Source organism: Anomaloglossus baeobatrachus, chromosome 2 (genome assembly GCF_048569485.1).
Source record: "Anomaloglossus baeobatrachus isolate aAnoBae1 chromosome 2, aAnoBae1.hap1, whole genome shotgun sequence".
In the NCBI taxonomy this organism is placed as follows: Eukaryota; Metazoa; Chordata; class Amphibia; order Anura; family Aromobatidae; genus Anomaloglossus; species Anomaloglossus baeobatrachus.
Window position 1 is genome coordinate 454117643 of NC_134354.1, and position 21638 is coordinate 454139280.

A 21638-nucleotide genomic window follows, 5' to 3' on the forward strand; every position below is an offset into this window, starting at 1 on the left:
GGACCCACCTCATTCAAAGCGTTTTCTTTATTTTCATGACTCTGAAAATTGTAGATTCACATTGAAGCCATCACAACTATGAATTAACACATGTGGAATGAAATACTTAACAAAAAAGTGTGAAACAACTGAAAATATGTCTTATATTCTAGGTTCTTCAAAGTAGCCACCTTTTGCTTTGATTACTACTTTGCACACTCTTGGCATTCTCTTGATGAGCTTCAAGAGGTAGTCACCGGAAATGGTCTTCCAACAGTCTTGAAGGAGTTCACAGAGATGCTTCATGGTGGGAACCAGGCATGTAGAGTCCATCTGTTCACCTTTTCTACGTCGCACAAAGACACGGTGGTTGGATCCAAAGATCTAAAATTTGGACTCATCAGACCAAAGCACAGATTTCCATTGGTCTAATGTCCATTCCTTGTGTTCTTTAGCCCAAACAAGTCTCTTCTGCTTGTTGCCTGTCCTTAGCAGTGGTTTCCTAGCAGCTATTTTACTATGAAGGCCTGCTGCACAAAGTCTCCTCTTAACAAATGTTCTAGAGATTTGTCTGCTGCTAGAACTCTGTGCGTCATTGACCTGGTCTCTAATCTGAGCTGCTGTTAGCCTGCGATTGTGACTAGGATAAACTTATCCTCCGCAGCAGAGGTGACTCTTGGTCTTCCTTTCCTGGGGCGGTCCTCATGTGAGCCAGTTTCTTTGTAGCGTTTGATGGTTTTTGCCACCGCACTTGGGGACACTTTCAAAGTTTTCCCAATTTTTCGGACTGACTGACCGACCTTCATTTTTTAAAGTAATGATGGCCACTTGTTTTTCTTTACTTAGCTGCTTTTTCTTGCCATAATACAAATTCTAACAGTCTATTCAGTAGGACTATCAGCTGTGTATCCACCAGACTTCTGCACAACACAACTGATGGTCCCAACCCCATTTATAAGGCAATAAATCCTACTTTTTAAACCTTACAGGGCACACCTGTGAATTGAACCATTTCTGGTGACTACCTCTTGAAGCTCATGAAGAGAATGCCAATAGTGTGCAAAGCAGTAATCAAAGCAAAAGGTGGCTACTTTGAAGAACCTAGAATATTAGACCTATTTTCAGCTGTTTCACACTTTTTTGTTTATTCCATTCCACATGTGTTAATTCATAGTTTTGATGCCTTCAATGTGAATCTACAATTTTCAGAGTCATGAAAATAATGAAAACTCTTTGAATGAGAAGGTGTGTCCAAACTTTTGGTCTGTACTGTATGTGCAATGCACAGTGTCTGGCTTACAGCCTATTGATGATGCCCATACTATTAGAACTGTTAAGCCTGTGGTCGGGCTTCAAAGGAGGCTGTTCTAATGATCTACAACAATACTGTACATTCAAAGACACCAAAATTACTTTGTTTTTGTGCCTGCATTACCGAAAAAAAATAATTCTGTAAAAAGCTGTCAAATTGTCATATCTATCTAAAAATGGTAATAAAAACGTTGTCTCGCCCCGCAAAATATGAGCTATCACACTGCTCCATCAACCGAAAAATTAAACCGGTTCAGGTCTTAACGACACAACCACCGAATTTTTTTTTGTGTGCAAACATAGTTTTAGGGGGTTTTTTCACAAGTAAAATGACAAAACTGGACATATTTACTTAGTATCTCCATAATCATACTGATGAGGAAAATCATATTGTAAGGTCATATTTACCACAAAATATACATTGTTAAAACAATTTCTAAAAACCATTTCAGAATTCTGTGTGGTTTTTTTTCCACAATTTCTCATCATTTGGAATTTTTTCCATGTTTTACAGTATGCCATGTGGTAAAATCAATGGAGTCATTCAAAAGTGCATCTGTTCCCTCAAAAAAGAAGTCCTCGTATGTCTGTGGACTAAAAAAAGTTATAGCTCTGAAAAAAAGAAAAAAAAAATTAAACTCAAAAATGAAAATTGGCTTCGTTGTGAAGGGGTTAAAGGGACACTGTTGGCTTGAACATTCATTCTGTGTTAAGTACAGGCACTCGGGGTATCATGGCGGGGGCTAAATATTTAAATGCATCTTGTTTTCCATCTATCTCCACCTTATTTGATTGACTGCTCTGATTTCATAGAGTCAGATAAGGTCAGCGATGGGAAAGAAGCAGGTGGGAAGTTGCTCTTAAATGTTTATCTGCACCGAGCACATGTGCTTTGTTTGAATAGTCATTCTGTGCGGACAGTCCCTTTTTAAAGGTGGCATTGTATGTAAAAATAAAAAAAATTAAGTAATTGAAAATGTCACTCACCACTCAAAAGACAAGCACTCAGCTCTGTTGGTGGAAAAATAAGTTATAACTCTCAAACTATGGTGACAAAAATAAAAATTATTATTTTTTGTAAAAAAAAATTAAAAAAAAATCTAGTTTGCAAAAGTATCAAAACTATAAAAAAATATATAAAATTGCTATCACAGTACTGGTCCAGACCCAAAAAATAAAGTTGTCGTCCTTTCACCAAATGATGAAAAATAAAGGCCGCTTTACACGCTGCGACATCGCTCAAGCGAACTCGTTGGGGTCACGGAATTTGTGACGCACATCCGGTCGCTTTAGCGATGCTGTTGCGTGTGATATTTATGAGCGATTTTGCATTGTCGCAAAAACGTGAAAAATCACTCATCGGTGACATGGGGGTCCATTCTCGAATATCGTTGCTGCAGCAGTAACGAAGTTGTTTCTCATTCCTGCGGCAGCACACATCGCTCCGTGTGACATCGCAGGAACGAGTAACCTCTCCTTACCTCCCGGCCACAATGCGGAAGGAAGGAGGTGGGCGGGATGTTCGTCCTCTTCTCCGCCCCTCCGCTTCTATTGGGCGGAGGTTCAGTGACGCTGCTGTGACGTCGCTGTGATGCTGAACGAACCGCCCACTTAGAAAGGAGGCGGTTCGCCGGTCACAGCGATCTCGCAGGGTAGGTAAGTAGTGTGACTGGTCCGCGCGATGTGCGCGCCACGGGCAGCGATTTGCCAGTGTCGCACAACCGACGGGGGCGGGTACCCACACTAGCGATATCGGTCACGATATCGCAGCGTGTAAAGCGGCCTTATGTCCTGAATTGATGAGTTTTGGTTTTTTTTATTGTTCATTCCAATTTTGAAAAATCTGAATAGAAAGTGATCAAAATAAACAGCTACAAATAAAAACTCCACTTCATCCCTCAAATGGCTCTCACACAGCTCTGTCCGCAGTAAAAATTATAGCCATGCAAAAGCTTTTATTTTTCAAGGTTTTTTTTAGTGTGAAAAAGCGGCAAAACATAAAACAAAATATACGGTAAATTTGGTATTGTTATAAGCATATTGACCCAAAGAATAAAATAGTGTCATCCCTTGTACCGCAAAGTGAATGGCATAAAAACATGTATTAATTCTGGCTAGATTCACACTTATCTTTGGCCTCTGTGCTGATTGATTTCATTTTGGTCGCCAAATTATTCTGATCTAACTCCCAACAGGAACCATTCATTTGACTGGGCTGTACAATATTTTTTCCGGCTGTATCCATTTATTTAGGCATGCTCAAAGGCGTGGTTTATCGCGGTTGCAAATGCCTAAAGAGAGCCAGAAAAGAGGCCACTTGGAGTCCAAAGAGTCTCCATCTGCTGCATCATAGTCACTAGAGCTGAGTTATGTCTTTGTTATACACGTTCCCAAAATGTTGGTGATTTATCAGTACTTTCACCTCAGTGTTTGCTTATGGGCTCAGGAGCGGTTGTTAACCATTTAGATGCTGTTGTCAGTCTGGCAACAACACTTAGGCTGGGGCCCCATGAGGATTACTGCGATCTTCTCGCATGACACTCTGCTCGCGCTGGCAATACAGCAGAGCAAAGTGTCATGCGAGTGTCCCTGCAACTGAGGTCCGACCGTGCGAGCGGACCTTAGCTGCAGGGGGTGGGCCGGTGCTGCGGAGGGGCGGGCAGGAGCTGCAGAGGGGAGGGGAGGGATTTCTCTCCCTCTCTCCTCCGTAGTCGGCTATTGCGATTCTCGCTCTGCACTGGCGGTAAACCGGTGTACTGCGAGTGCAGTGCAATTTTTCTCTCGCCCCATAGACTTGAATAGGTGCGAGAGAGAGTCTCGCATTACAGTCGCAGCATGCTGTGATTGTTTTCTCGGTCCGATTAGGGCTGAGAAAATAATCGCTCATGTGTGCTGACACACAGGCTAATATTGGTCCGAATGGAATGCAATGTTTCATCGCACTCCACTCGCACCGATTTTCTCGCCGTGTGTCTTAGGTCTTAAATAGAGTGGTTGCCAGTGCATGGGCTCATCGTCCTGATCACACGATACAATTGGGCTACCATGGCAGGCAGTGTATTGCTTAAAGCCCCCATCTGTGCCATCTTAGTTACTCCCATGAGGCTCAGGAACAGGTCTTTATGGGAGACTTCCATTTTCACATTTGTATATAGTATAATCAGTGAGAATATCATAGGTTCAAGACCCCCTAAGTGGAGTATAAAATGAATTGAAGAAAAAAAATATCTAAAAATTTGCTTCAATCCTCCTCTTTAAATATAAGTAAATGACTACCTCACCATGAAAAAAAGTTTTCACACAGCTCTATTGATGCAAAAATAATGAGGTGGGTCTCATAAAATGGTAACGTGAATCCAAATACTCCACTTTTATTTATTTTTCTTTATTCTTTCTTACAAATTTCTGAATATTTTTTCACTACCTCAAAAATAAAATAAAAATGTAGACAAGTTTTTAATGTCTCCACCGTAATTGACTGACCTGAATAATCCTGTTCACAGGTAATTTTCACCATACAATGAGTAATAACAACTCCCCACCCACCACACTAGACACAAAAATGGAATTACGGTACCTTTTTTTTTTTTTCATCCTACTTGGATTTTGTCCTATTTTTCAGTCCATTTTATAGTTGTATGGATGGTGTACTTCAACACTGCAACTCGTCCTGCAAAAAAAAGGTCACATCTGTCAATGAAAAAATAAAAAAGTTATGGCTCTTGAAAGAAGGGAAGTAAAAAACATAAAAACGAAAACTGCGGAGGAAAGGAGGGTAATGTCTGTAATAGATTTATCTCACTTGGCCCTATACCATGTCGTGTTTAATCACTTGGTTTTATTTGGTCTTTCTTGCTTTGCCTGCTGGGGACATTTTCTTATTACATTTGATCTGTAGTCATGTCTATTAATCTGGAAGTTATCTTCAGTTGGTCTGATGTTTTTTTTGCATTTATAGAAGATCTGTAGGAGTTTAGCAGCCACCAGCAAAGTATCGAAAATATAGTTAGATCTAAGAAATGCCTTTTGGGTGGGCAGATTCTCTGGAATAACTTGCTTTAGTTAGTATTGATTAAGAACATCCTTGCATTTCAGAGATAAAATTGTGTGCTTAAAAGGAACATATAACCTCCACTGTTTGCAAGAAAATAGTGCATCTAAGGCTTAAGACACACGGTATGAAAATCGGTGCGAGTGGAGTGCGATAAAACATCGCATTCCACTCAGACCAATATTAGCCTGTGTCTCAGAGCACATGAGCGATTATTTTCTCAGCCTTAATTGGACTGAGAAAACAATCGCAGCATGCTGTGACTGTAATGCGAGATTCTTTCTCTCGCACCTATTTAAGTGTATGGGGTGAGAGAAAAATCGCACTGCACTCGCGGAATACCGGTGTTCCGCGAGTGCAGAGCGAGAATCGCAATAGCCGGCTACGGAGGCGAGAGGGAGATAAATCCCTCCCTCCCCTCCTCCATGCCGGCCCGTCCCTCCTCAGTGCTGTCACCCCCCCCCCCCTGCAGCAGAGGTCCGCTTGCACAGTCGGACCTCAGTCGCAGGGAGGCACTCGGCTCGGCTGCACTACCAGCGTGAGCCGAGTGTCATCGCAGTAATCCCCGTGTGGCCCCAGCCTAAAGGTGATGGGTTCCTTTTTTTGTTTTCTTAATACTTGTAATTGCAATTGTGTTTCTCTTTTATTTTAACAGTTAAAACTCTGGAACAAGTACAGAATTTCCAACATTCCCTCACTTATCTTTATTGAAGCATCTACGGGAAAGATTGTGTGTAGAAACGGCCTCTTATTAATAAGAGACGATCCAGAAGGTCAGTGTAACTTTTATTTCTACTCCTTTATATGCTTGCACACCCACCAGGTTGAGACCCCAAAAAATTCCTGTGTGATCACTTGCCCGAATATGATCTAATATATGACCACAGTACATTTGATTGTATAAAAGGAGTTTATAACACTTCGTATAAACCAAGCAAATTTATATGTCTCCTGAATGAGCGCTTGAGCTCAGGGGTTGGTAATTTTTTTTAAATTGTTTTCTTTGTCGCTCCTAATTGGGAGACCCAGACAATTGGGGTGTATAGCTACTGCCTCCGGAGGCCACACAAAGTACTACACTTAAAAGTGTAAGGCCCCTCCCCTTCTGGCTATACACCCCCCCGTGGGATCACGGGCTCCTCAGTTTTATGCTTTGTGCGAAGGAGGCCAGACATCCACGCATAGCTCCACTGTTTAGTCAGCAGCAGCTGCTGACTATGTCGGATGGAAGAAAAGAGGGCCCATACTAGGGCCCCCAGCATGCTCCCTTCTCACCCCACTTTCTGTCGGCGGTGTTTGTTAAGGTTGAGGTACCCATTGCGGGTACGGAGGCTGGAGCCCACATGCTGATTCCTTCCCCATCCCCATTAGGGCTCTGGGTGAAGTGGGACTTTACCGGTCTCCGGGCACTGAGGCCGTGCTCCATCCACAGCCCCTGGAGGATCTGCTGGATACGGAGCGGAGTTTTCTCAGGGACAGGACCCTGCTCCATCAAGGTACTCCGTGTCCCCGTGCTTATCGCACGCACACTGCAGCATTGCTGGGTGTGTTAGTGCGCCGGGGTAAACAGCGCTGCTGCGCTGGTGCCGTTACTCACTACAGCTCTGCTGAGTGAGGTGACTTTGTACGATCGGCCGATCCGGCCGCTGGGGTCAGTGTTTACTGGTCGCGGCTGGGATTTGTGGTGCGCCGGGGACTTCCGCGCTGGCCGTGCATATATGACGGCCGCGCTAGATTACTACAGTCCCCGGCTTTTGCGGCCTAGTTCGTATCGTTCCCGCCCCCGGACCTGCCAGTCAGGAGGAGGGCGGGACGCTGTACAGTCCTGCAGCGTTAAGAGCTGGAGTCTGTTTTTACATACTCCAGCCCTCACACTAGGCACAGGGGGACGCAGTTTCCCGCTCTTTTGTTTGGGACGCCCACGGTCCGCCCCTCTTCACAGGACGCCGGCAGCCATTCCTGCCTGCACGCTGAACTGCGGAGGGGAGGCTGGGAGACCCAGACAAGGGATTCTACGATCTCACACCCGCTTTTCAGCGGGCGGTAAGCAGCCCTCAAGGGCTCTCCCCCACTTGTGCCATAGTGTACTTTGTATTTTGTGCTGGCAATACTTTGCACTGTACAGTCGCTGGTGGTTTTCTGCTATATACCCTCCTTAGATTTCTCAAGGAGATAACAGCATGTCGTCCGCAAAAAGCAAAAGTGCCAAGGCACGGACTTTATATGCTGCTTGTACCGCATGTGGGGCTACTCTACCGGCAGGTTCCACTGACCCCCATTGTGTGCAGTGCTCGGCCCCTGTGGCAATTGCTCAGCCGGGGCCGCTGCTAGAGGTGACCCAGGGAGAACCACCTGTAAATGCTGTCCAGGTGACAGGGACGGAGTTTGCAGCTTTTGCTGACAGATTGTCTATGACTATGTCTAAAATTCTTGAAACATTGCAGTCTAGACCAGTAACTCAGACCATGGGCACTGTTGATCCATTGCCCCCTGGTCCCCCTCAGCTGGACCACTTCCTAGCTCCGGGGGTGTCATATGCACCCCAGGGTGACGGCTCTGACTCGGACGACAGTCCCAGACAACCTAAGCGGGCTCGCTATGAGCGACCCTCAACTTCATCACACTGGTCAGGGTCCCAGCGGGACGACTCTCTGTGTGATGAGGCGGCTGTAACTGATCAGGAGTCTCAGGCTGGGGCCGCTCTCAATCTAGATACCCCGGATGGTGACGCCATAGTGAATGATCTTATAGCGTCCATCAATAGGATGTTAGACATTTCTCCACCAGCTCCTCTTGCGGAGGAGGCAGCTTCACAGCAGGAGAAATTCCATTTCAGGTATCCCAAGCGTAAATTAAGCTCGTTTCTGGACCACTCTGACTTTAGAGACGCAATCCAGAAACACCACGCTTATCCAGATAAGCGTTTTTCCAAACGGCTTAAAGATACACGCTATCCTTTTCCCCCTGACGTGGTCAAGGGCTGGACACAGTGTCCCAAGGTGGACCCTCCAATCTCCAGGCTTGCAGCCAGATCTCTAGTTGCAGTGGAAGATGGGGCGGCACTTAAAGATGCCACTGACAGACAGATGGAGCTCTGGTTAAAATCCATCTATGAAGCTATTGGAGCGTCGTTGGCGCCAGCATTCGCAGCCGTATGGGCACTCCAAGCTATTTCAGCTGGGCTTACACAGGTCGACACGGTCACACGTACATCTGCTCCGCAGGTGGCACCCTTGACCTCTCAAATGTCTGCATTCGCGTCTTACGCGATTAATGCTGTCCTAGACTCTACGAGCCGTACGGCGGTGGCGTCAGCCAACTCTGTGGTTTTACGCAGAGCCCTGTGGTTGAGAGAATGGAAGGCAGATTCTTCTTCCAAGAAGTGCTTAACCAGTTTGCCTTTTTCTCGTGACAGATTGTTTGGCGAGCGTTTGGATGAAATCATTAAACACTCCAAGGGTAAGGATTCATCCTTACCTCAGCCCAGACAAAACAAACCTCAACAGAGGAGGGGACAGTCTGGTTTTCGGTCCTTTCGAGGCTCAGGCAGGTCCCAATTCTACTCGTCCAAAAGGACTCAAAAGGATCAGAGGGGCTCAGATTCGTGGCGGACTCAATCACGCCCAAAAAAGCCAGCCGGAAGAACCGTTACCAAGACGGCTTCCTCATGACTCTCAGCCTCCTCTCTCCGCATCCTCGGTCGGTGGCAGGCTCTCCCGCTTTGGCGACATTTGGTTGTCACAGGTCAAAGACCGTTGGGTGAGAGACATTCTGTCTCACGGGTACAGGATAGAGTTCTGCTCTCGTCCTCCAACTCGCTTCTTCAGAACTTCCCCACCGCCCGACCGAGCCGATGCTCTGCTGCAAGCGGTGTCCGCTCTAAAGGCGGAAGGAGTGGTGACTTCTGTTCCTCTTCAGGAACAAGGTCACGGTTTTTACTCCAATTTGTTTGTGGTGCCAAAGAAAGACGGGTCGTTCCGTCCCGTCCTGGATCTAAAGCTGCTCAACAAACACGTAAAAACCAGGAGGTTCAGGATGGAATCTCTCCGCTCCGTTATCGCCTCAATGTCTCAAGGAGATTTCCTAGCATCAATAGACATCAAGGATGCTTATCTCCACGTGCCAATTGCGCCAGAGCATCAGCGTTTTCTACGCTTCGTTATAGGAAGCGAACACCTGCAGTTCGTAGCTCTACCTTTCGGGCTGGCGACAGCCCCTCGGGTCTTCACCAAGGTCATGTCAGCAGTAGTAGCAGTCCTGCACTCGCAAGGTCACTCCGTGATCCCGTATTTGGACGATCTACTTATCAAGGCACCCTCTCAAGAGGCATGCCAACACAGCCTGAACGTGGCACTGAAGACTCTCCAGAGTTTCGGGTGGATTATCAACTTTTCAAAGTCAAATCTAACCCCGACCCAATCACTAACATATCTTGGCATGGAGTTTCATACTCTCTCAGCGATAGTGAAACTTCCACTGGACAAACAGTGCTCGCTACAGATAGGGGTGCAATCTCTCCTTCAGGGCCAGTCGCACCCCTTGAGGCGCCTCATGCACTTCCTAGGGAAGATGGTAGCAGCAATGGAAGCAGTTCCTTTTGCGCAGTTTCATCTGCGTCCACTACAATGGGACATTCTCCGCCAATGGGACGGGAAGTCGACGTCCCTCGACAGGGAGGTCTCCCTCTCTCAGGCAGCCAAGGAATCTCTCCGGTGGTGGCTTCTTTCCACCTCATTGTCAAAAGGAAAGTCGTTCCTACCCCCATCCTGGGCGGTGGTCACGACAGATGCGAGTCTATCAGGGTGGGGAGCAGTGTTTCTCCACCACAGGGCTCAGGGTACGTGGACTCGGAAAGAGTCCACCCTTCAGATCAATGTTCTGGAGATCAGAGCAGTCTATCTTGCCCTACAAGCCTTCCAACAGTGGCTGGAAGGCAAGCAGATCCGAATTCAGTCGGACAACTCCACAGCGGTGGCATACATCAACCACCAAGGGGGAACATGCAGTCGGCAAGCCTTCCAGGAAGTCCGGCGGATTCTGACGTGGGTGGAAGACACGGCATCCACCATATCCGCCGTTCACATCCCAGGCGTAGAAAACTGGGAAGCAGACTTTCTCAGTCGCCAGGGCATGGACGCAGGGGAATGGTCCCTTCACCCGGATGTGTTTCAGGAGATCTGTCGCCGCTGGGGGATGCCGGACGTCGACCTGATGGCGTCACGGCACAACAACAAGGTCCCGGTTTTCATGGCACGGTCTCACGATCACCGAGCTCTGGCGGCAGACGCCTTAGTTCAAGATTGGTCGCAGTTCCGGCTACCGTATGTGTTCCCACCTCTGGCATTGTTGCCCAGAGTGCTCCGCAAAATCAGGTCCGACTGCCGCCGCGCCATTCTCGTCGCTCCAGACTGGCCAAGGAGGTCGTGGTACCCGGATCTGTGGCACCTCACGGTAGGCCATCCGTGGGCACTACCAGACCGTCCAGACTTGCTGTCTCAAGGGCCGTTTTTCCATCTGAATTCTGCGGCCCTGAACCTGACTGTGTGGCCATTGAGTCCTGGATCCTAGCGGCCTCCGGTTTATCTCATGAAGTGGTTGCCACCATGAGACAGGCTAGGAAACCATCCTCCGCCAAGATCTACCACAGGACGTGGAGGATATTCCTATCTTGGTGCTCGGCTCAGGGAGTTTCTCCCTGGCCTTTTGCATTGCCTACTTTTCTTTCCTTCCTGCAGTCTGGGTTGGAAAAAGGTTTGTCGCTTGGCTCCCTTAAGGGTCAAGTCTCCGCGCTATCCGTATTTTTTCAGAAACGCCTGGCGCGACTTCCTCAGGTACGCACGTTCCTGCAAGGGGTTTGTCATATCGTCCCCCCTTACAAGCGGCCATTGGAGCCCTGGGACCTGAACAAGGTTCTAATTGCTCTCCAAAAGCCGCCTTTCGAGCCTATAACAGAGCAAAAGAGAAGGGTGTTTGATACTGCGCCAAAGGATCACAGGAACAGATGTTTAGATTAATGCATCTTTATTTCATCCAGGTCTACGCGTTTCCGGAGCCACTGCCCCCTTCCTCAGGACCGTCAGGAAAGACATTTGGACATGGACATGGAGATTTGATGTTTTGTCTTTCCTGACGGTCCTGAGGAAGGGGGCAGTGGCTCCGGAAACGCGTAGACCTGGATGAAATAAAGATGCATTAATCTAAACATCTGTTCCTGTGATCCTTTGGCGCAGTATCAAACACCCTTCTCTTTTGCTCTCTGTTATCTGCCAATTGGGTGGCTGCAGCCTTGGATCAGATTCTACATGCGAATACAGTTGTTGTGACTCTCACAACGACATCTGGTGAGTAGTTTCACCCTCCTCCCACCCCTTATATACTGGGGTAAGACCCTATATGCGCTTTTCTCTCCACAGATTTCTTATCTGCCTTTCGAGCCTATGAAGGAGGTTTCCCTTTCTCGTCTTTCACAGAAAGTGGCCTTTCTACTGGCGGTCACGTCTCTTCGGAGAGTGTCCGAGCTGGCGGCGTTATCATGCAGATCTCCATTCCTGGTGTTTCACCAGGACAAGGTAGTTCTGCGTCCAATTCCAGAATTTCTTCCCAAGGTGGTATCTTCCTTTCATCTCAATCAAGATATCACTTTACCGTCTTTGTGTCCGCATCCAGTTCACCAATTTGAAAAAGGTTTGCATTTATTGGATCTGGTGAGAGCACTCAGGATCTACATTTCCCGCACGGCGCCTCTGCGCCGCTCGGATGCACTCTTTGTCCTTGTCGCTGGTCAGCGTAAAGGGTCGCAAGCTTCCAAATCCACCCTTGCGCGTTGGATCAAGGAACCAATTCTTCACACCTACCGTTCTGCTGGGCTTCCGATTCCATCAGGACTGAAAGCCCATTCTACCAGAGCCGTGGGTGCGTCCTGGGCATTACGGCACCAGGCTACGGCTCAGCAGGTGTGCCAGGCGGCTACCTGGTCGAGTCTGCACACTTTTACCAAGCATTATCAGGTGCATACCTACGCTTCGGCGGATGCCGGCCTAGGTAGACAAGTCCTTCAGGCGGCGGTGGCTCACCTGTAGGAAAGGGCTGTTTGACGGCCCTATCACGAGGTATTCTTTTACCCACCCAGGGACTGCTTTTGGACGTCCCAATTGTCTGGGTCTCCCAATTAGGAGCGACAAAGAAGAAGGGAATTTTGTTTACTTACCGTAAATTCCTTTTCTTCTAGCTCCAATTGGGAGACCCAGCACCCGCCCTGTTTTTCTTAGGAAATTTGTTTTTTTCGGGTGCACATGTTGTTCATGTTGAACAGTTCAGTTCTCCGAGGTTGTTTCTCGGGTTGAATTTGTATTTAAAACAGTTATTGGCTTTCCTCCTTCTTGCTTTTGCACTAAAACTGAGGAGCCCGTGATCCCACGGGGGGGTGTATAGCCAGAAGGGGAGGGGCCTTACACTTTTAAGTGTAGTACTTTGTGTGGCCTCCGGAGGCAGTAGCTATACACCCCAATTGTCTGGGTCTCCCAATTGGAGCTAGAAGAAAAGGAATTTACGGTAAGTAAACAAAATTCCCTTCTTTATGGCATCTGTGATTGTTTTTGAAGCTGAAGAAACTGATACAGATTGTTTTGACTGTAATTATCATTTTACAGTGAATGCAGCTGATGTCTTCAGATCAGAATTATGGGCTGTAGATATATATCACTTATAATCAAAATGATTTATTATGGTCTTCCAAAGTGTCCTTAAAAAATACTGTCTGTCCATGACTTTTGATAAGGTGTCCAGAAAAAAAAGGTCAAGTTTTCAACTTTATTTCAACATTCCTGATAATGTTACTGTGGGAGATAGACCTGTGCCAAAGTTTCTGGCAGGACCTGGTTTCCTTCTTGTAATGGAAATAGACATGCATCTGTGGCTCAGCCAAGTAGGCGTGGTTATGATGCTGTCATGTAAACTATGACCAACTTTATGGTGTCATAAAACCTTGTGTATGTGTGTGTGTATATGTGTGTATAATATATATATATATATATATATATATATATATATAATATATATATATATCTCTCTCTCTCTCTCTATATATATATAGATATAGATATATATATATATATATATATATATATATATATTGTGAGGTATCGTGGTCGGCTGCGCAGCAGAAGACACTGGATCCCGGCATTAAGGTTCACAGCACACGGTTTAATGTCCAAACAAAAGTCCACAACAATATACATGTGCCTCTCCAGCAGATAACTCAGGGAGTTCTGTTCACTCCCTCACACCCGGCACACCCGCCCTCGTTCCTGTTTCCTTTTAACCCTTCCTTCAGCCTGTAGGGAAACAGCATTAACCCTGTAGTGGATTTACTTTCTATCATGGAGTGAGCACAACCGGGGCGAGACATACCGGCCGTCATAGATAACCCCGGTCACAGTCTCACAATATATATATATATCTATATATATAATTGCCTTATTCTGTCTGTCTGTCTGTCTGTCTATCTGTCTGTCTGTCATGCTCCGAAATTGTGTCCTTACGGTGACACAAAGCTGATTGGCCGCTGGGCTCGCCATGGCCCCGCCCCCCCACACGGATTGGCCTCTCGCCCCGGCTCTCTGCAGGCCCCGCCCCCCTCACGCAATGCACGCTAGCTCTGGCCTAACTGACACGGGGCTCCGATTCCCAGGTGAGTACACACACACACATCAGATCACACTCACTCTCACACACACCTCACACACACCTCACACATCACATCCACACATCACATCCACACATCACATCCACACATCACATCCACACATCACATCCACACATCACATCCACACATCACAATATGCTGGGATATCTCTTGCTTCTACACCGGCTCCGTCAGGATCCCGGCAGCGCCACACATAACCTTGCGATGCTGGGATCTTAACGGAGGCCGTGAAAGCTGGTAACCATTATACACATCGGGTAACTAAGGTCCCTTAGTTACCCGATGTGTATCATAGTTACCAGTGTACACCGGCTCACACTCACTCTCACAAACATCACACACACATCACATCGCATCCACACATCAAGGTCCTGCAGCTGCGGAACATACATAACATAACAGCACACACACATAACAGCACACACACACACAAATCAGATCACACTCACACATACCTCACACATCACATCGCATCCAAATACTCACAACATCCTGGGATATCGCTTGCTTCTCGGCGGCGATATTGTGCTGTGAGCTTCCAGGACCTGACGGAGGATCACATGGCCAGAAGCATGTGATATCCCCGGATGTTGTGAGTATCAGCGCGTATGTGCAATATCGTCAGTGTCTGTGTGTGTGAGTGTATGCGATCGGGTGTGTGTGAGTGTATGCGATCGGTTGTGTGTGTGAGTGTATGCGATCGGTTGTGTGTGTGAGTGGATGCGATTGGTTGTGTGTGTGAGTGGATGCGATCGGTTGTGTGGGCGAGTGGATGCGATCGGGTGTGGGTGAGTGTCGGCAGAGGAGCACGGCGTGCTGGAGGAGGCTGGGAGCAGAGAGGCTGATCTTGGGGAAGGCTGGGAGGGGGAGGCTGATGCTGAGGGAGGCTGGAAGGAGAGAGGCTGAGCAAACGTGCTCCATCCGCCATACTGCGCACTCCCCATCGTGCTGCATCCCCCATGCTGCGCACTCCCAAACGTGCTCCATCCGCCATGCTGCGCACTCCCCATCGTGCTCTATCCGCCATGCTGCACACTCCCAAACGTGCTCCATCCGCCATGCGGCGCACTCCCAAACGTGCTCCATCCGCCATACTGCGCACTCCCCATCGTGCTCTATCCGCCATGCTGCACACTCCCAAACGTGCTCCATCCCCCATGCTGCGCACTCCCAAACGTGCTCCATCCGCCATGCTGCGCACTCCCCATCGTGCTCTATCCGCCATGCTGCACACTCCCAAAAGTGCTCCATCCGCCATGCTGCGCACTCCCAAACGTGCTCCATCCGCCATGCTGCGCACCCCCCATCATGCTCCATCCGCCATGCTGCGCACTCCCAAACGTGCTCCATCCGCCATGCTGCGCACTCCCAAACGTGCTCCATCCGCCATGCTGCGCACTCCCAAACGTGGTCCATCTGCCATGCCGCGCACTCCTAAACGTGGTCCATCCGCCATGCCGCGCACTCCCAAACGTGCTCCATCCGCCATACTGCGCACTCCCAAACGTGCTCCATCCGCCATACTGCGCACTCCCCATCGTGCACCATCCGGCATGCTGCGCACTCCCAAGCGGATGGAGCATGATGGGGGTGCGCAGCATGGCGGATGGAGCACGTTTGGGAGTGCGCAGCATGGCGGATGGAGCACGTTTGGGAGTGCGCAGTATGGCGGATGGAGCACGTTTGGGAGTGCGCAGCATGGCGGATGGAGCACGTTTGGGAGTGCGCAGTATGGCGGATGGAGCACGTTTGGGAGTGCGCAGCATGGCGGATGGAGCACGTTTGGGAGTGCGCAGCATGGCGGATGGAGCACGTTTGGGAGTGCGCAGCATGGCGGATGGAGCACAATTGGGAGTGCGCAGCATGGCGGATGGAGCACGTTTGGGAGTGCACAGCATGGCGGATGGAGCACGTTTGGGAGTGCGCAGCATGGCGGATGGAGCACGTTTGGGAGTGCGCAGCATGGCGGATGGACCACGTTTGGGAGTGCGCAGCATGGCGGATGGACCACGTTTGGGAGTGCGCAGCATGGCGGATGGAGCACGTTTGGGAGTGCGCAGCATGGGGGATGCAGCACGATGGGGGGTGCGCAGCATGGGGGATGGAGCACGATGGGAGGTGCACACCTCCCCCCAACACACACACACACGCGCACTGCACAACACACACACACTAGGAATCACAAACAACGCCCTACACAGACACCCACACACACAGACAACGCTGCACACACAAATATACGCACATACTGCACAACACACACATTGCTCAAAACATACCTCCCCCCAAAATACACCCCACACACACAAACCGCACAACACACACACACACACAACGCTACAGACACACAGCACTCCACAAACAACGCAACACACGCAACACACATACAACACCGCTCTCACCCCCCGCGACACTCAGAACATGTACAGCGCCCTACACAAACACTTGGTAACTACACACAACAACATATATATATATATATATATATATATATATATATATATAACAAAAATCATACATGAACTACACAATACGTAAATTCTAGAATACCCGATGCGTAGAATCGGGCCACCTTCTAGTATGTATATATATATATCTATATCTATATCTATATCTATCTATATCTATGTATCTATCTATATATATGTATATATATATATATATATATAATATCTCTATCATATTTTCCGGTTTGTAAGACGCACTTTTATTCTCCCAAAACTGAGAGGAAAATAGGGGTACGTCTTACAAAACGCATATGGCTTACTGGGAGGCAGGCTTGGCAACACTGCGGGTTCGCAGGGTGTCGCGTCGGCGAGCACCATTGATCTGCCAGCAAGACTGCGTGCTGCTTTGAATATCCTGCAGTTGACGATATCGACTTCAGGAAAATGGCCGCAGCGCATGCTCAGATAGGACTCCGCAGCCATTTTCTTGAAGTCCATCGCATCGATCTGTGCACGTGCTGCCTCTGCGGCCATTTTCTTGAAGTCAATCTCATCAACTGGTTCAAAGCAGCCTGCTGGCAGATCAATGGTCCTTGCTGCCGCGACACCCCACGAGCCCGCAGTATCGCCGACCCTCCGCTACCGCACATTGAACCACGACACTCCCTCTTCCAAGCCTGCCGGCAGATCAATGGTGCCCGCCGCTGTGACACCCCACGAGCCTGCAGCAGTATCGCCAACCCTCTGCACACTGACCCTCCTGAGCTGCGACACCCCCTCCTTTAAACCCACAGCATCACCAACCCTACTGAGCCGCGACACCCACTCCTCCAAACCCACAGCATCACCGACTCTACTGAGCCGCGACACCCCCTCCTCCAAACCCACAGCATCACCGACTCTACTGAGCCGCGACACCCCCTCCTCCAAACCCACAGCATCACGGACCCTACTGAGCTGCGACATCCCCTCCTCTGTGCCAACAACATCACCTACCCTGCCTCCTGGGACCTTCCTGAGCCGCTGCACCACCGCCGATCCCCCTGGTGAGTTAATATAAGAGGCACTAGGATTTTAAGATGGACCCTCATTTTAACAGTAAAAAATATGGTACTTTTTATTTATTTATTTATTTATAAAGGTGACCATGGTATAAATTGACATTGAGTAGCACTCGCCCTATATGTTTCCTTCTGCTCACATGCCCATGCTCCACTGACCCCCAGTGGTGTCTTTATCGGAACTTACATATAACAATGAGTGTAGTAGTGACTGCTGTGGACAGTGATTGCATGCAGCAGTCACATTTTGTGCTCACACGACACCAATGGATGCACAGACACAGGTGGGGACCAGGGAAACTTTAGAAAGGAAGAGATATGGGGTTCTTTTTATAAGGTTTTAGTATTGAAGTTAATTTCATTGGACAACCCCTTAAAGAGAATCTGTCACCAGGTTTCTGCTGCCTAATTTGAGAGTAACCTAATAACGCAGACTCTGATTACAGCAATTACTTACCGGGCTGCTTAGTGTAGTTTTGATAAAACCACTGTTTAATCAACAGTAGATTATATTAGAGGACTACTTGCCCTGCAGCCATATAGTCAAGCATATTCATGAGCTCTGTATATTCTTGCCCCCACCACTGAGTGGCAGCTTTCTGTATAAACTATATATCAGTGTTGTGGGTGGGGTTATATAGAGCTCCACATTCAAATAACTGCTAGATCTGCGGCAGAGAAAACTGATGTTATCAAAACGACAGCAAAGACCTCAGTAAGTGATACATCGCTGGAATCCGGGTCTCTTCTCCTACATTATGCTTTTCTCAGATCGGGTAGCAAAAACCTGCTGACAGATTCCCTTTAATTGTCCGTGTTTCCAGTACATGTGGTATCACTTTGGTTTTTGTTTTCATGGATAGCACACGCACCCATTATAACCTATGGGGCTGCTTACCTGTCTGTATTTTCACATGAGTTGTGTGTCCGTGCAAAACGCACACAGACATGTCCATTATTTACGATCAGCGTGGATGGCGATGGCCAATACAAGTCTACGGGTCAGTGAAAAACACATACAGCACACAGATGGCATCCATATGCTGTCCGTGTTTAAAATTGCAAATTATAGGAGAAGCTTTGCAATTTATATTCCTTCTTTTTACATACCGGAAAAACACTGATGGTAAAAATGGATGACACACTGATCCAAAACATTGATGACATCGGGATCGTATTTTCACGAACGTGTTTTTTACGGCCGTGTGAAAGAGGCCTAATTGACATATTGATATACAGTGGAACCTTGGTTAATGAGAACAATCCGTTCTGGGAGTGTGCTTGTTAACCAAGTTACTTGTTCAGCAAAGCAAGATTTCCCATAGGAAATCATTGCAATGCAGACAACTCGTTCCACAACTTGTTAAATGTCCTATCCTGGTCCCCTATTGTGCTATTCCACACATGCACAAACATGCACAAACACGCACAAACACACACGCACATATTATATGCTCACCTTACCTTCCGTTCCATCGCCGGCCTGCTAGGACTTGCTGTTGGCTGGCACGGGCTGTGTATCGGGTAACCATGACGACGAGGGAGGAACTTTCCACACGCAGAGCGCTGACGTCAACGGCAGGACCCACTTGCCTCTGATTAGTCAGCGCGCTGCCTTTGAGTAGCGGTGACAGCGGAAGTTCCTGCCTCGTCGCCGATGGTTACCGATACACAGCCTGGAGCGGCGAACTACAGGACCCAGAATGCCGGCGATTGAACGGAAGGTACACATTATGCTCACCTTACCTTCCGTTCCATCGCCGGCCTCCTGGGTCTTGTAGTTCGCCGCGAGGATTCCTCCCTCGTCGCGACGCACCGGCGAACTACAAGACCCAGGAGGCCGGCGATGGAACGGAAGGTAAAGTGAGCATAATACTGTATGTGTGTGCGTGCATGTTTGTTTGTGTGTGTTTGTGTGGAATGTAAGAGCGGGTCAGAGCGTGGTGGATGTACGGAGCCGGAAGTGTGTGCGGTGAGGATTTTGCTCGTACAGCAAAGCTTTCTCGTAAACCGAGTTACTAATATACAGAAAGCTTTGCTTTTTAAGCGAAATTCTCGTTAACTGGGTTACTCGTTAAGCGAGGTTCCACTGTATGCATGATGGTTTGGGATCGTCAAAGCTGAATCCGGCGAGATATATTACTGTGCATGTAAAAAGACGTAATGCATAAAGATTTTGGGCAGAATTTAAGATGTTAACAATGTGTAGTTTTGCTGTTGGTTATAATGAACTAAGGAGAAAGGAAACTCCTCTCCATCATAACAAGAAACAATGACTAAGCAACCGGAGTAAAGGGACAGAAGAGCAGCCAGTAATTGTATTTTAGTGTGGCTTAATCGCAGCAGTAACTTGTCAATCATATGTATGAATGTTTGATTTCTGCTGAAATAATTATCTTTTTGCATTTTTAATACCTACAAGGTATATTCTATGGGGCTAAGGGGACTTTACACAAATTACCTTTACAAAGGCTGCACAATTAAAGGTTGTCTTATGAAGAACATTCCTGTTATAAATTAAAGCTGGTGTGTGGGAAGTTGAGTCTGGGGTCTCCCTTTCCAGCCCTGATCATGTAGCATTACATATGAATGACTATGTAATGCATGGATGAACCCTGTCCACTGGAGCAAGAGCAACTCTTGCAAAGTATCTCTCCTTTCTGGTTCATATAGAGACTACAATCTTGTAGAGTTAACCCTATATGATGGCAACTGAACATCATTTAGGTTGTCTATTTGATTGCAAATTTGATCATATTCACATTGCAGCTCTAAAAGAAAAGTCCAAGGGAGCAATTTACATTAAAATGGTACATTTTTAGTTATAGAAGAATGACAATACTGTATGACTGTGAGATAATCATTTCTCTAAATTCTGTTACAGTATCCTTTCTCTAAACAAAAGCATTCATAATGAATAATTCATATGATTATTATTTTATACAGGTCTAGAGTTCCCTTGGGGCCCAAAGCCCTTCAGTGAAGTAATTTCCGGTCCTTTGCTCAGGAACAATGGCCAATCCCAGGAGAGTAGTACCCTAGAAGGCTCCTACGTGGGTGTATACTTTTCTGCACATTGGGTAAGTAAATGCTCATATTGGACTATGTTACTACTTTTTTTTTTTTTGTATTCATTTATTGAATAAGAGAAATACCAGGTACAGAATAAAGCACTATAATATACATTTACAGAGTTGTAGCAGAGTTCAATGCTAATGAAGTGCATAATCCAGATAGCTCGGGTGTCAAGACACCTAAACAAAATTCCAAGAACAAGGAACAAACATAACATACATATTGCTGTTGTGACCGTTACTATTTTAGGCACCAATCTGCAAGACGTTAACTCAGTAAAGTGCCAGTCATTAATATACTTAACATAATACAACCGAGAGTATATAGCCAATAAAGCGATCACCCTGACGTTGATAATGTCAAGGGAGAAGAGTTCCACATTTCCCAAACTTTGTTATATTTCTCAGGGCAACCTCTATTCTGATACACCATCCGCTCATATGGAAGCTTTGCATTGACTAGTTCTATCTATGCACGTATGGTCGGAGGGGAGCTGCTTATCCACCGCAGGGCAATAAGCTTCCTGGCCATAAAGTGGGATTCCCGCAGAAAAATTTTATGGTGATGAGACCAAGTTCCCTCATCCAAGAGTCCAAATAAACACAGCAGTGGATCGAGTGGTATAGGGAAGGAGGCCAGGGAGGATAGGAGTGCAACACCCTCACACCAAAAGGCTGCGATTACCGTGAAGCTCCAAATCATGTGTTCAAAGTCTGCGTCTTCCCCGTAACAACGTGTGTTACTACTTTTATATCTGCCATATCATGCTGTAACTATGGTCCTTTCCATTTCAGCAGTTGCCTATTGCTTAAAGAGAACCAAACATTAGGATTTTCATATGTGAAGTAAAGCCAGTGCTATACTGGCACTAGGATGCGGAATGTAAGCATACTATTTGTTCGGAAATTGGATGTTTTTATTTCAGAAAAATGTGCAAGTAAAGTTCCAGCAATGCACTGCTATTTGATTGACAGGTGCAACAGGAACATATGTGGGTCGGATCTTGCTGT

General features: G+C 47.3%; 1 protein-coding gene across 2 annotated transcripts in view; it reads left to right on the forward strand.

Moving 5' to 3' along the window:
• The window catches only part of NXN (nucleoredoxin), a 235729-nt gene that overhangs the window by 142874 nt on the left and 71217 nt on the right, over nucleotides 1-21638 (forward strand). For both annotated transcript variants that reach the window (XM_075336309.1, XM_075336310.1), the window contains exons 2-3: nucleotides 5997-6114; nucleotides 20500-20633. In XM_075336309.1, coding sequence (XP_075192424.1) covers nucleotides 5997-6114; nucleotides 20500-20633 — 252 coding nt within the window. The remainder of the gene's footprint in view (nucleotides 1-5996; nucleotides 6115-20499; nucleotides 20634-21638) is intronic.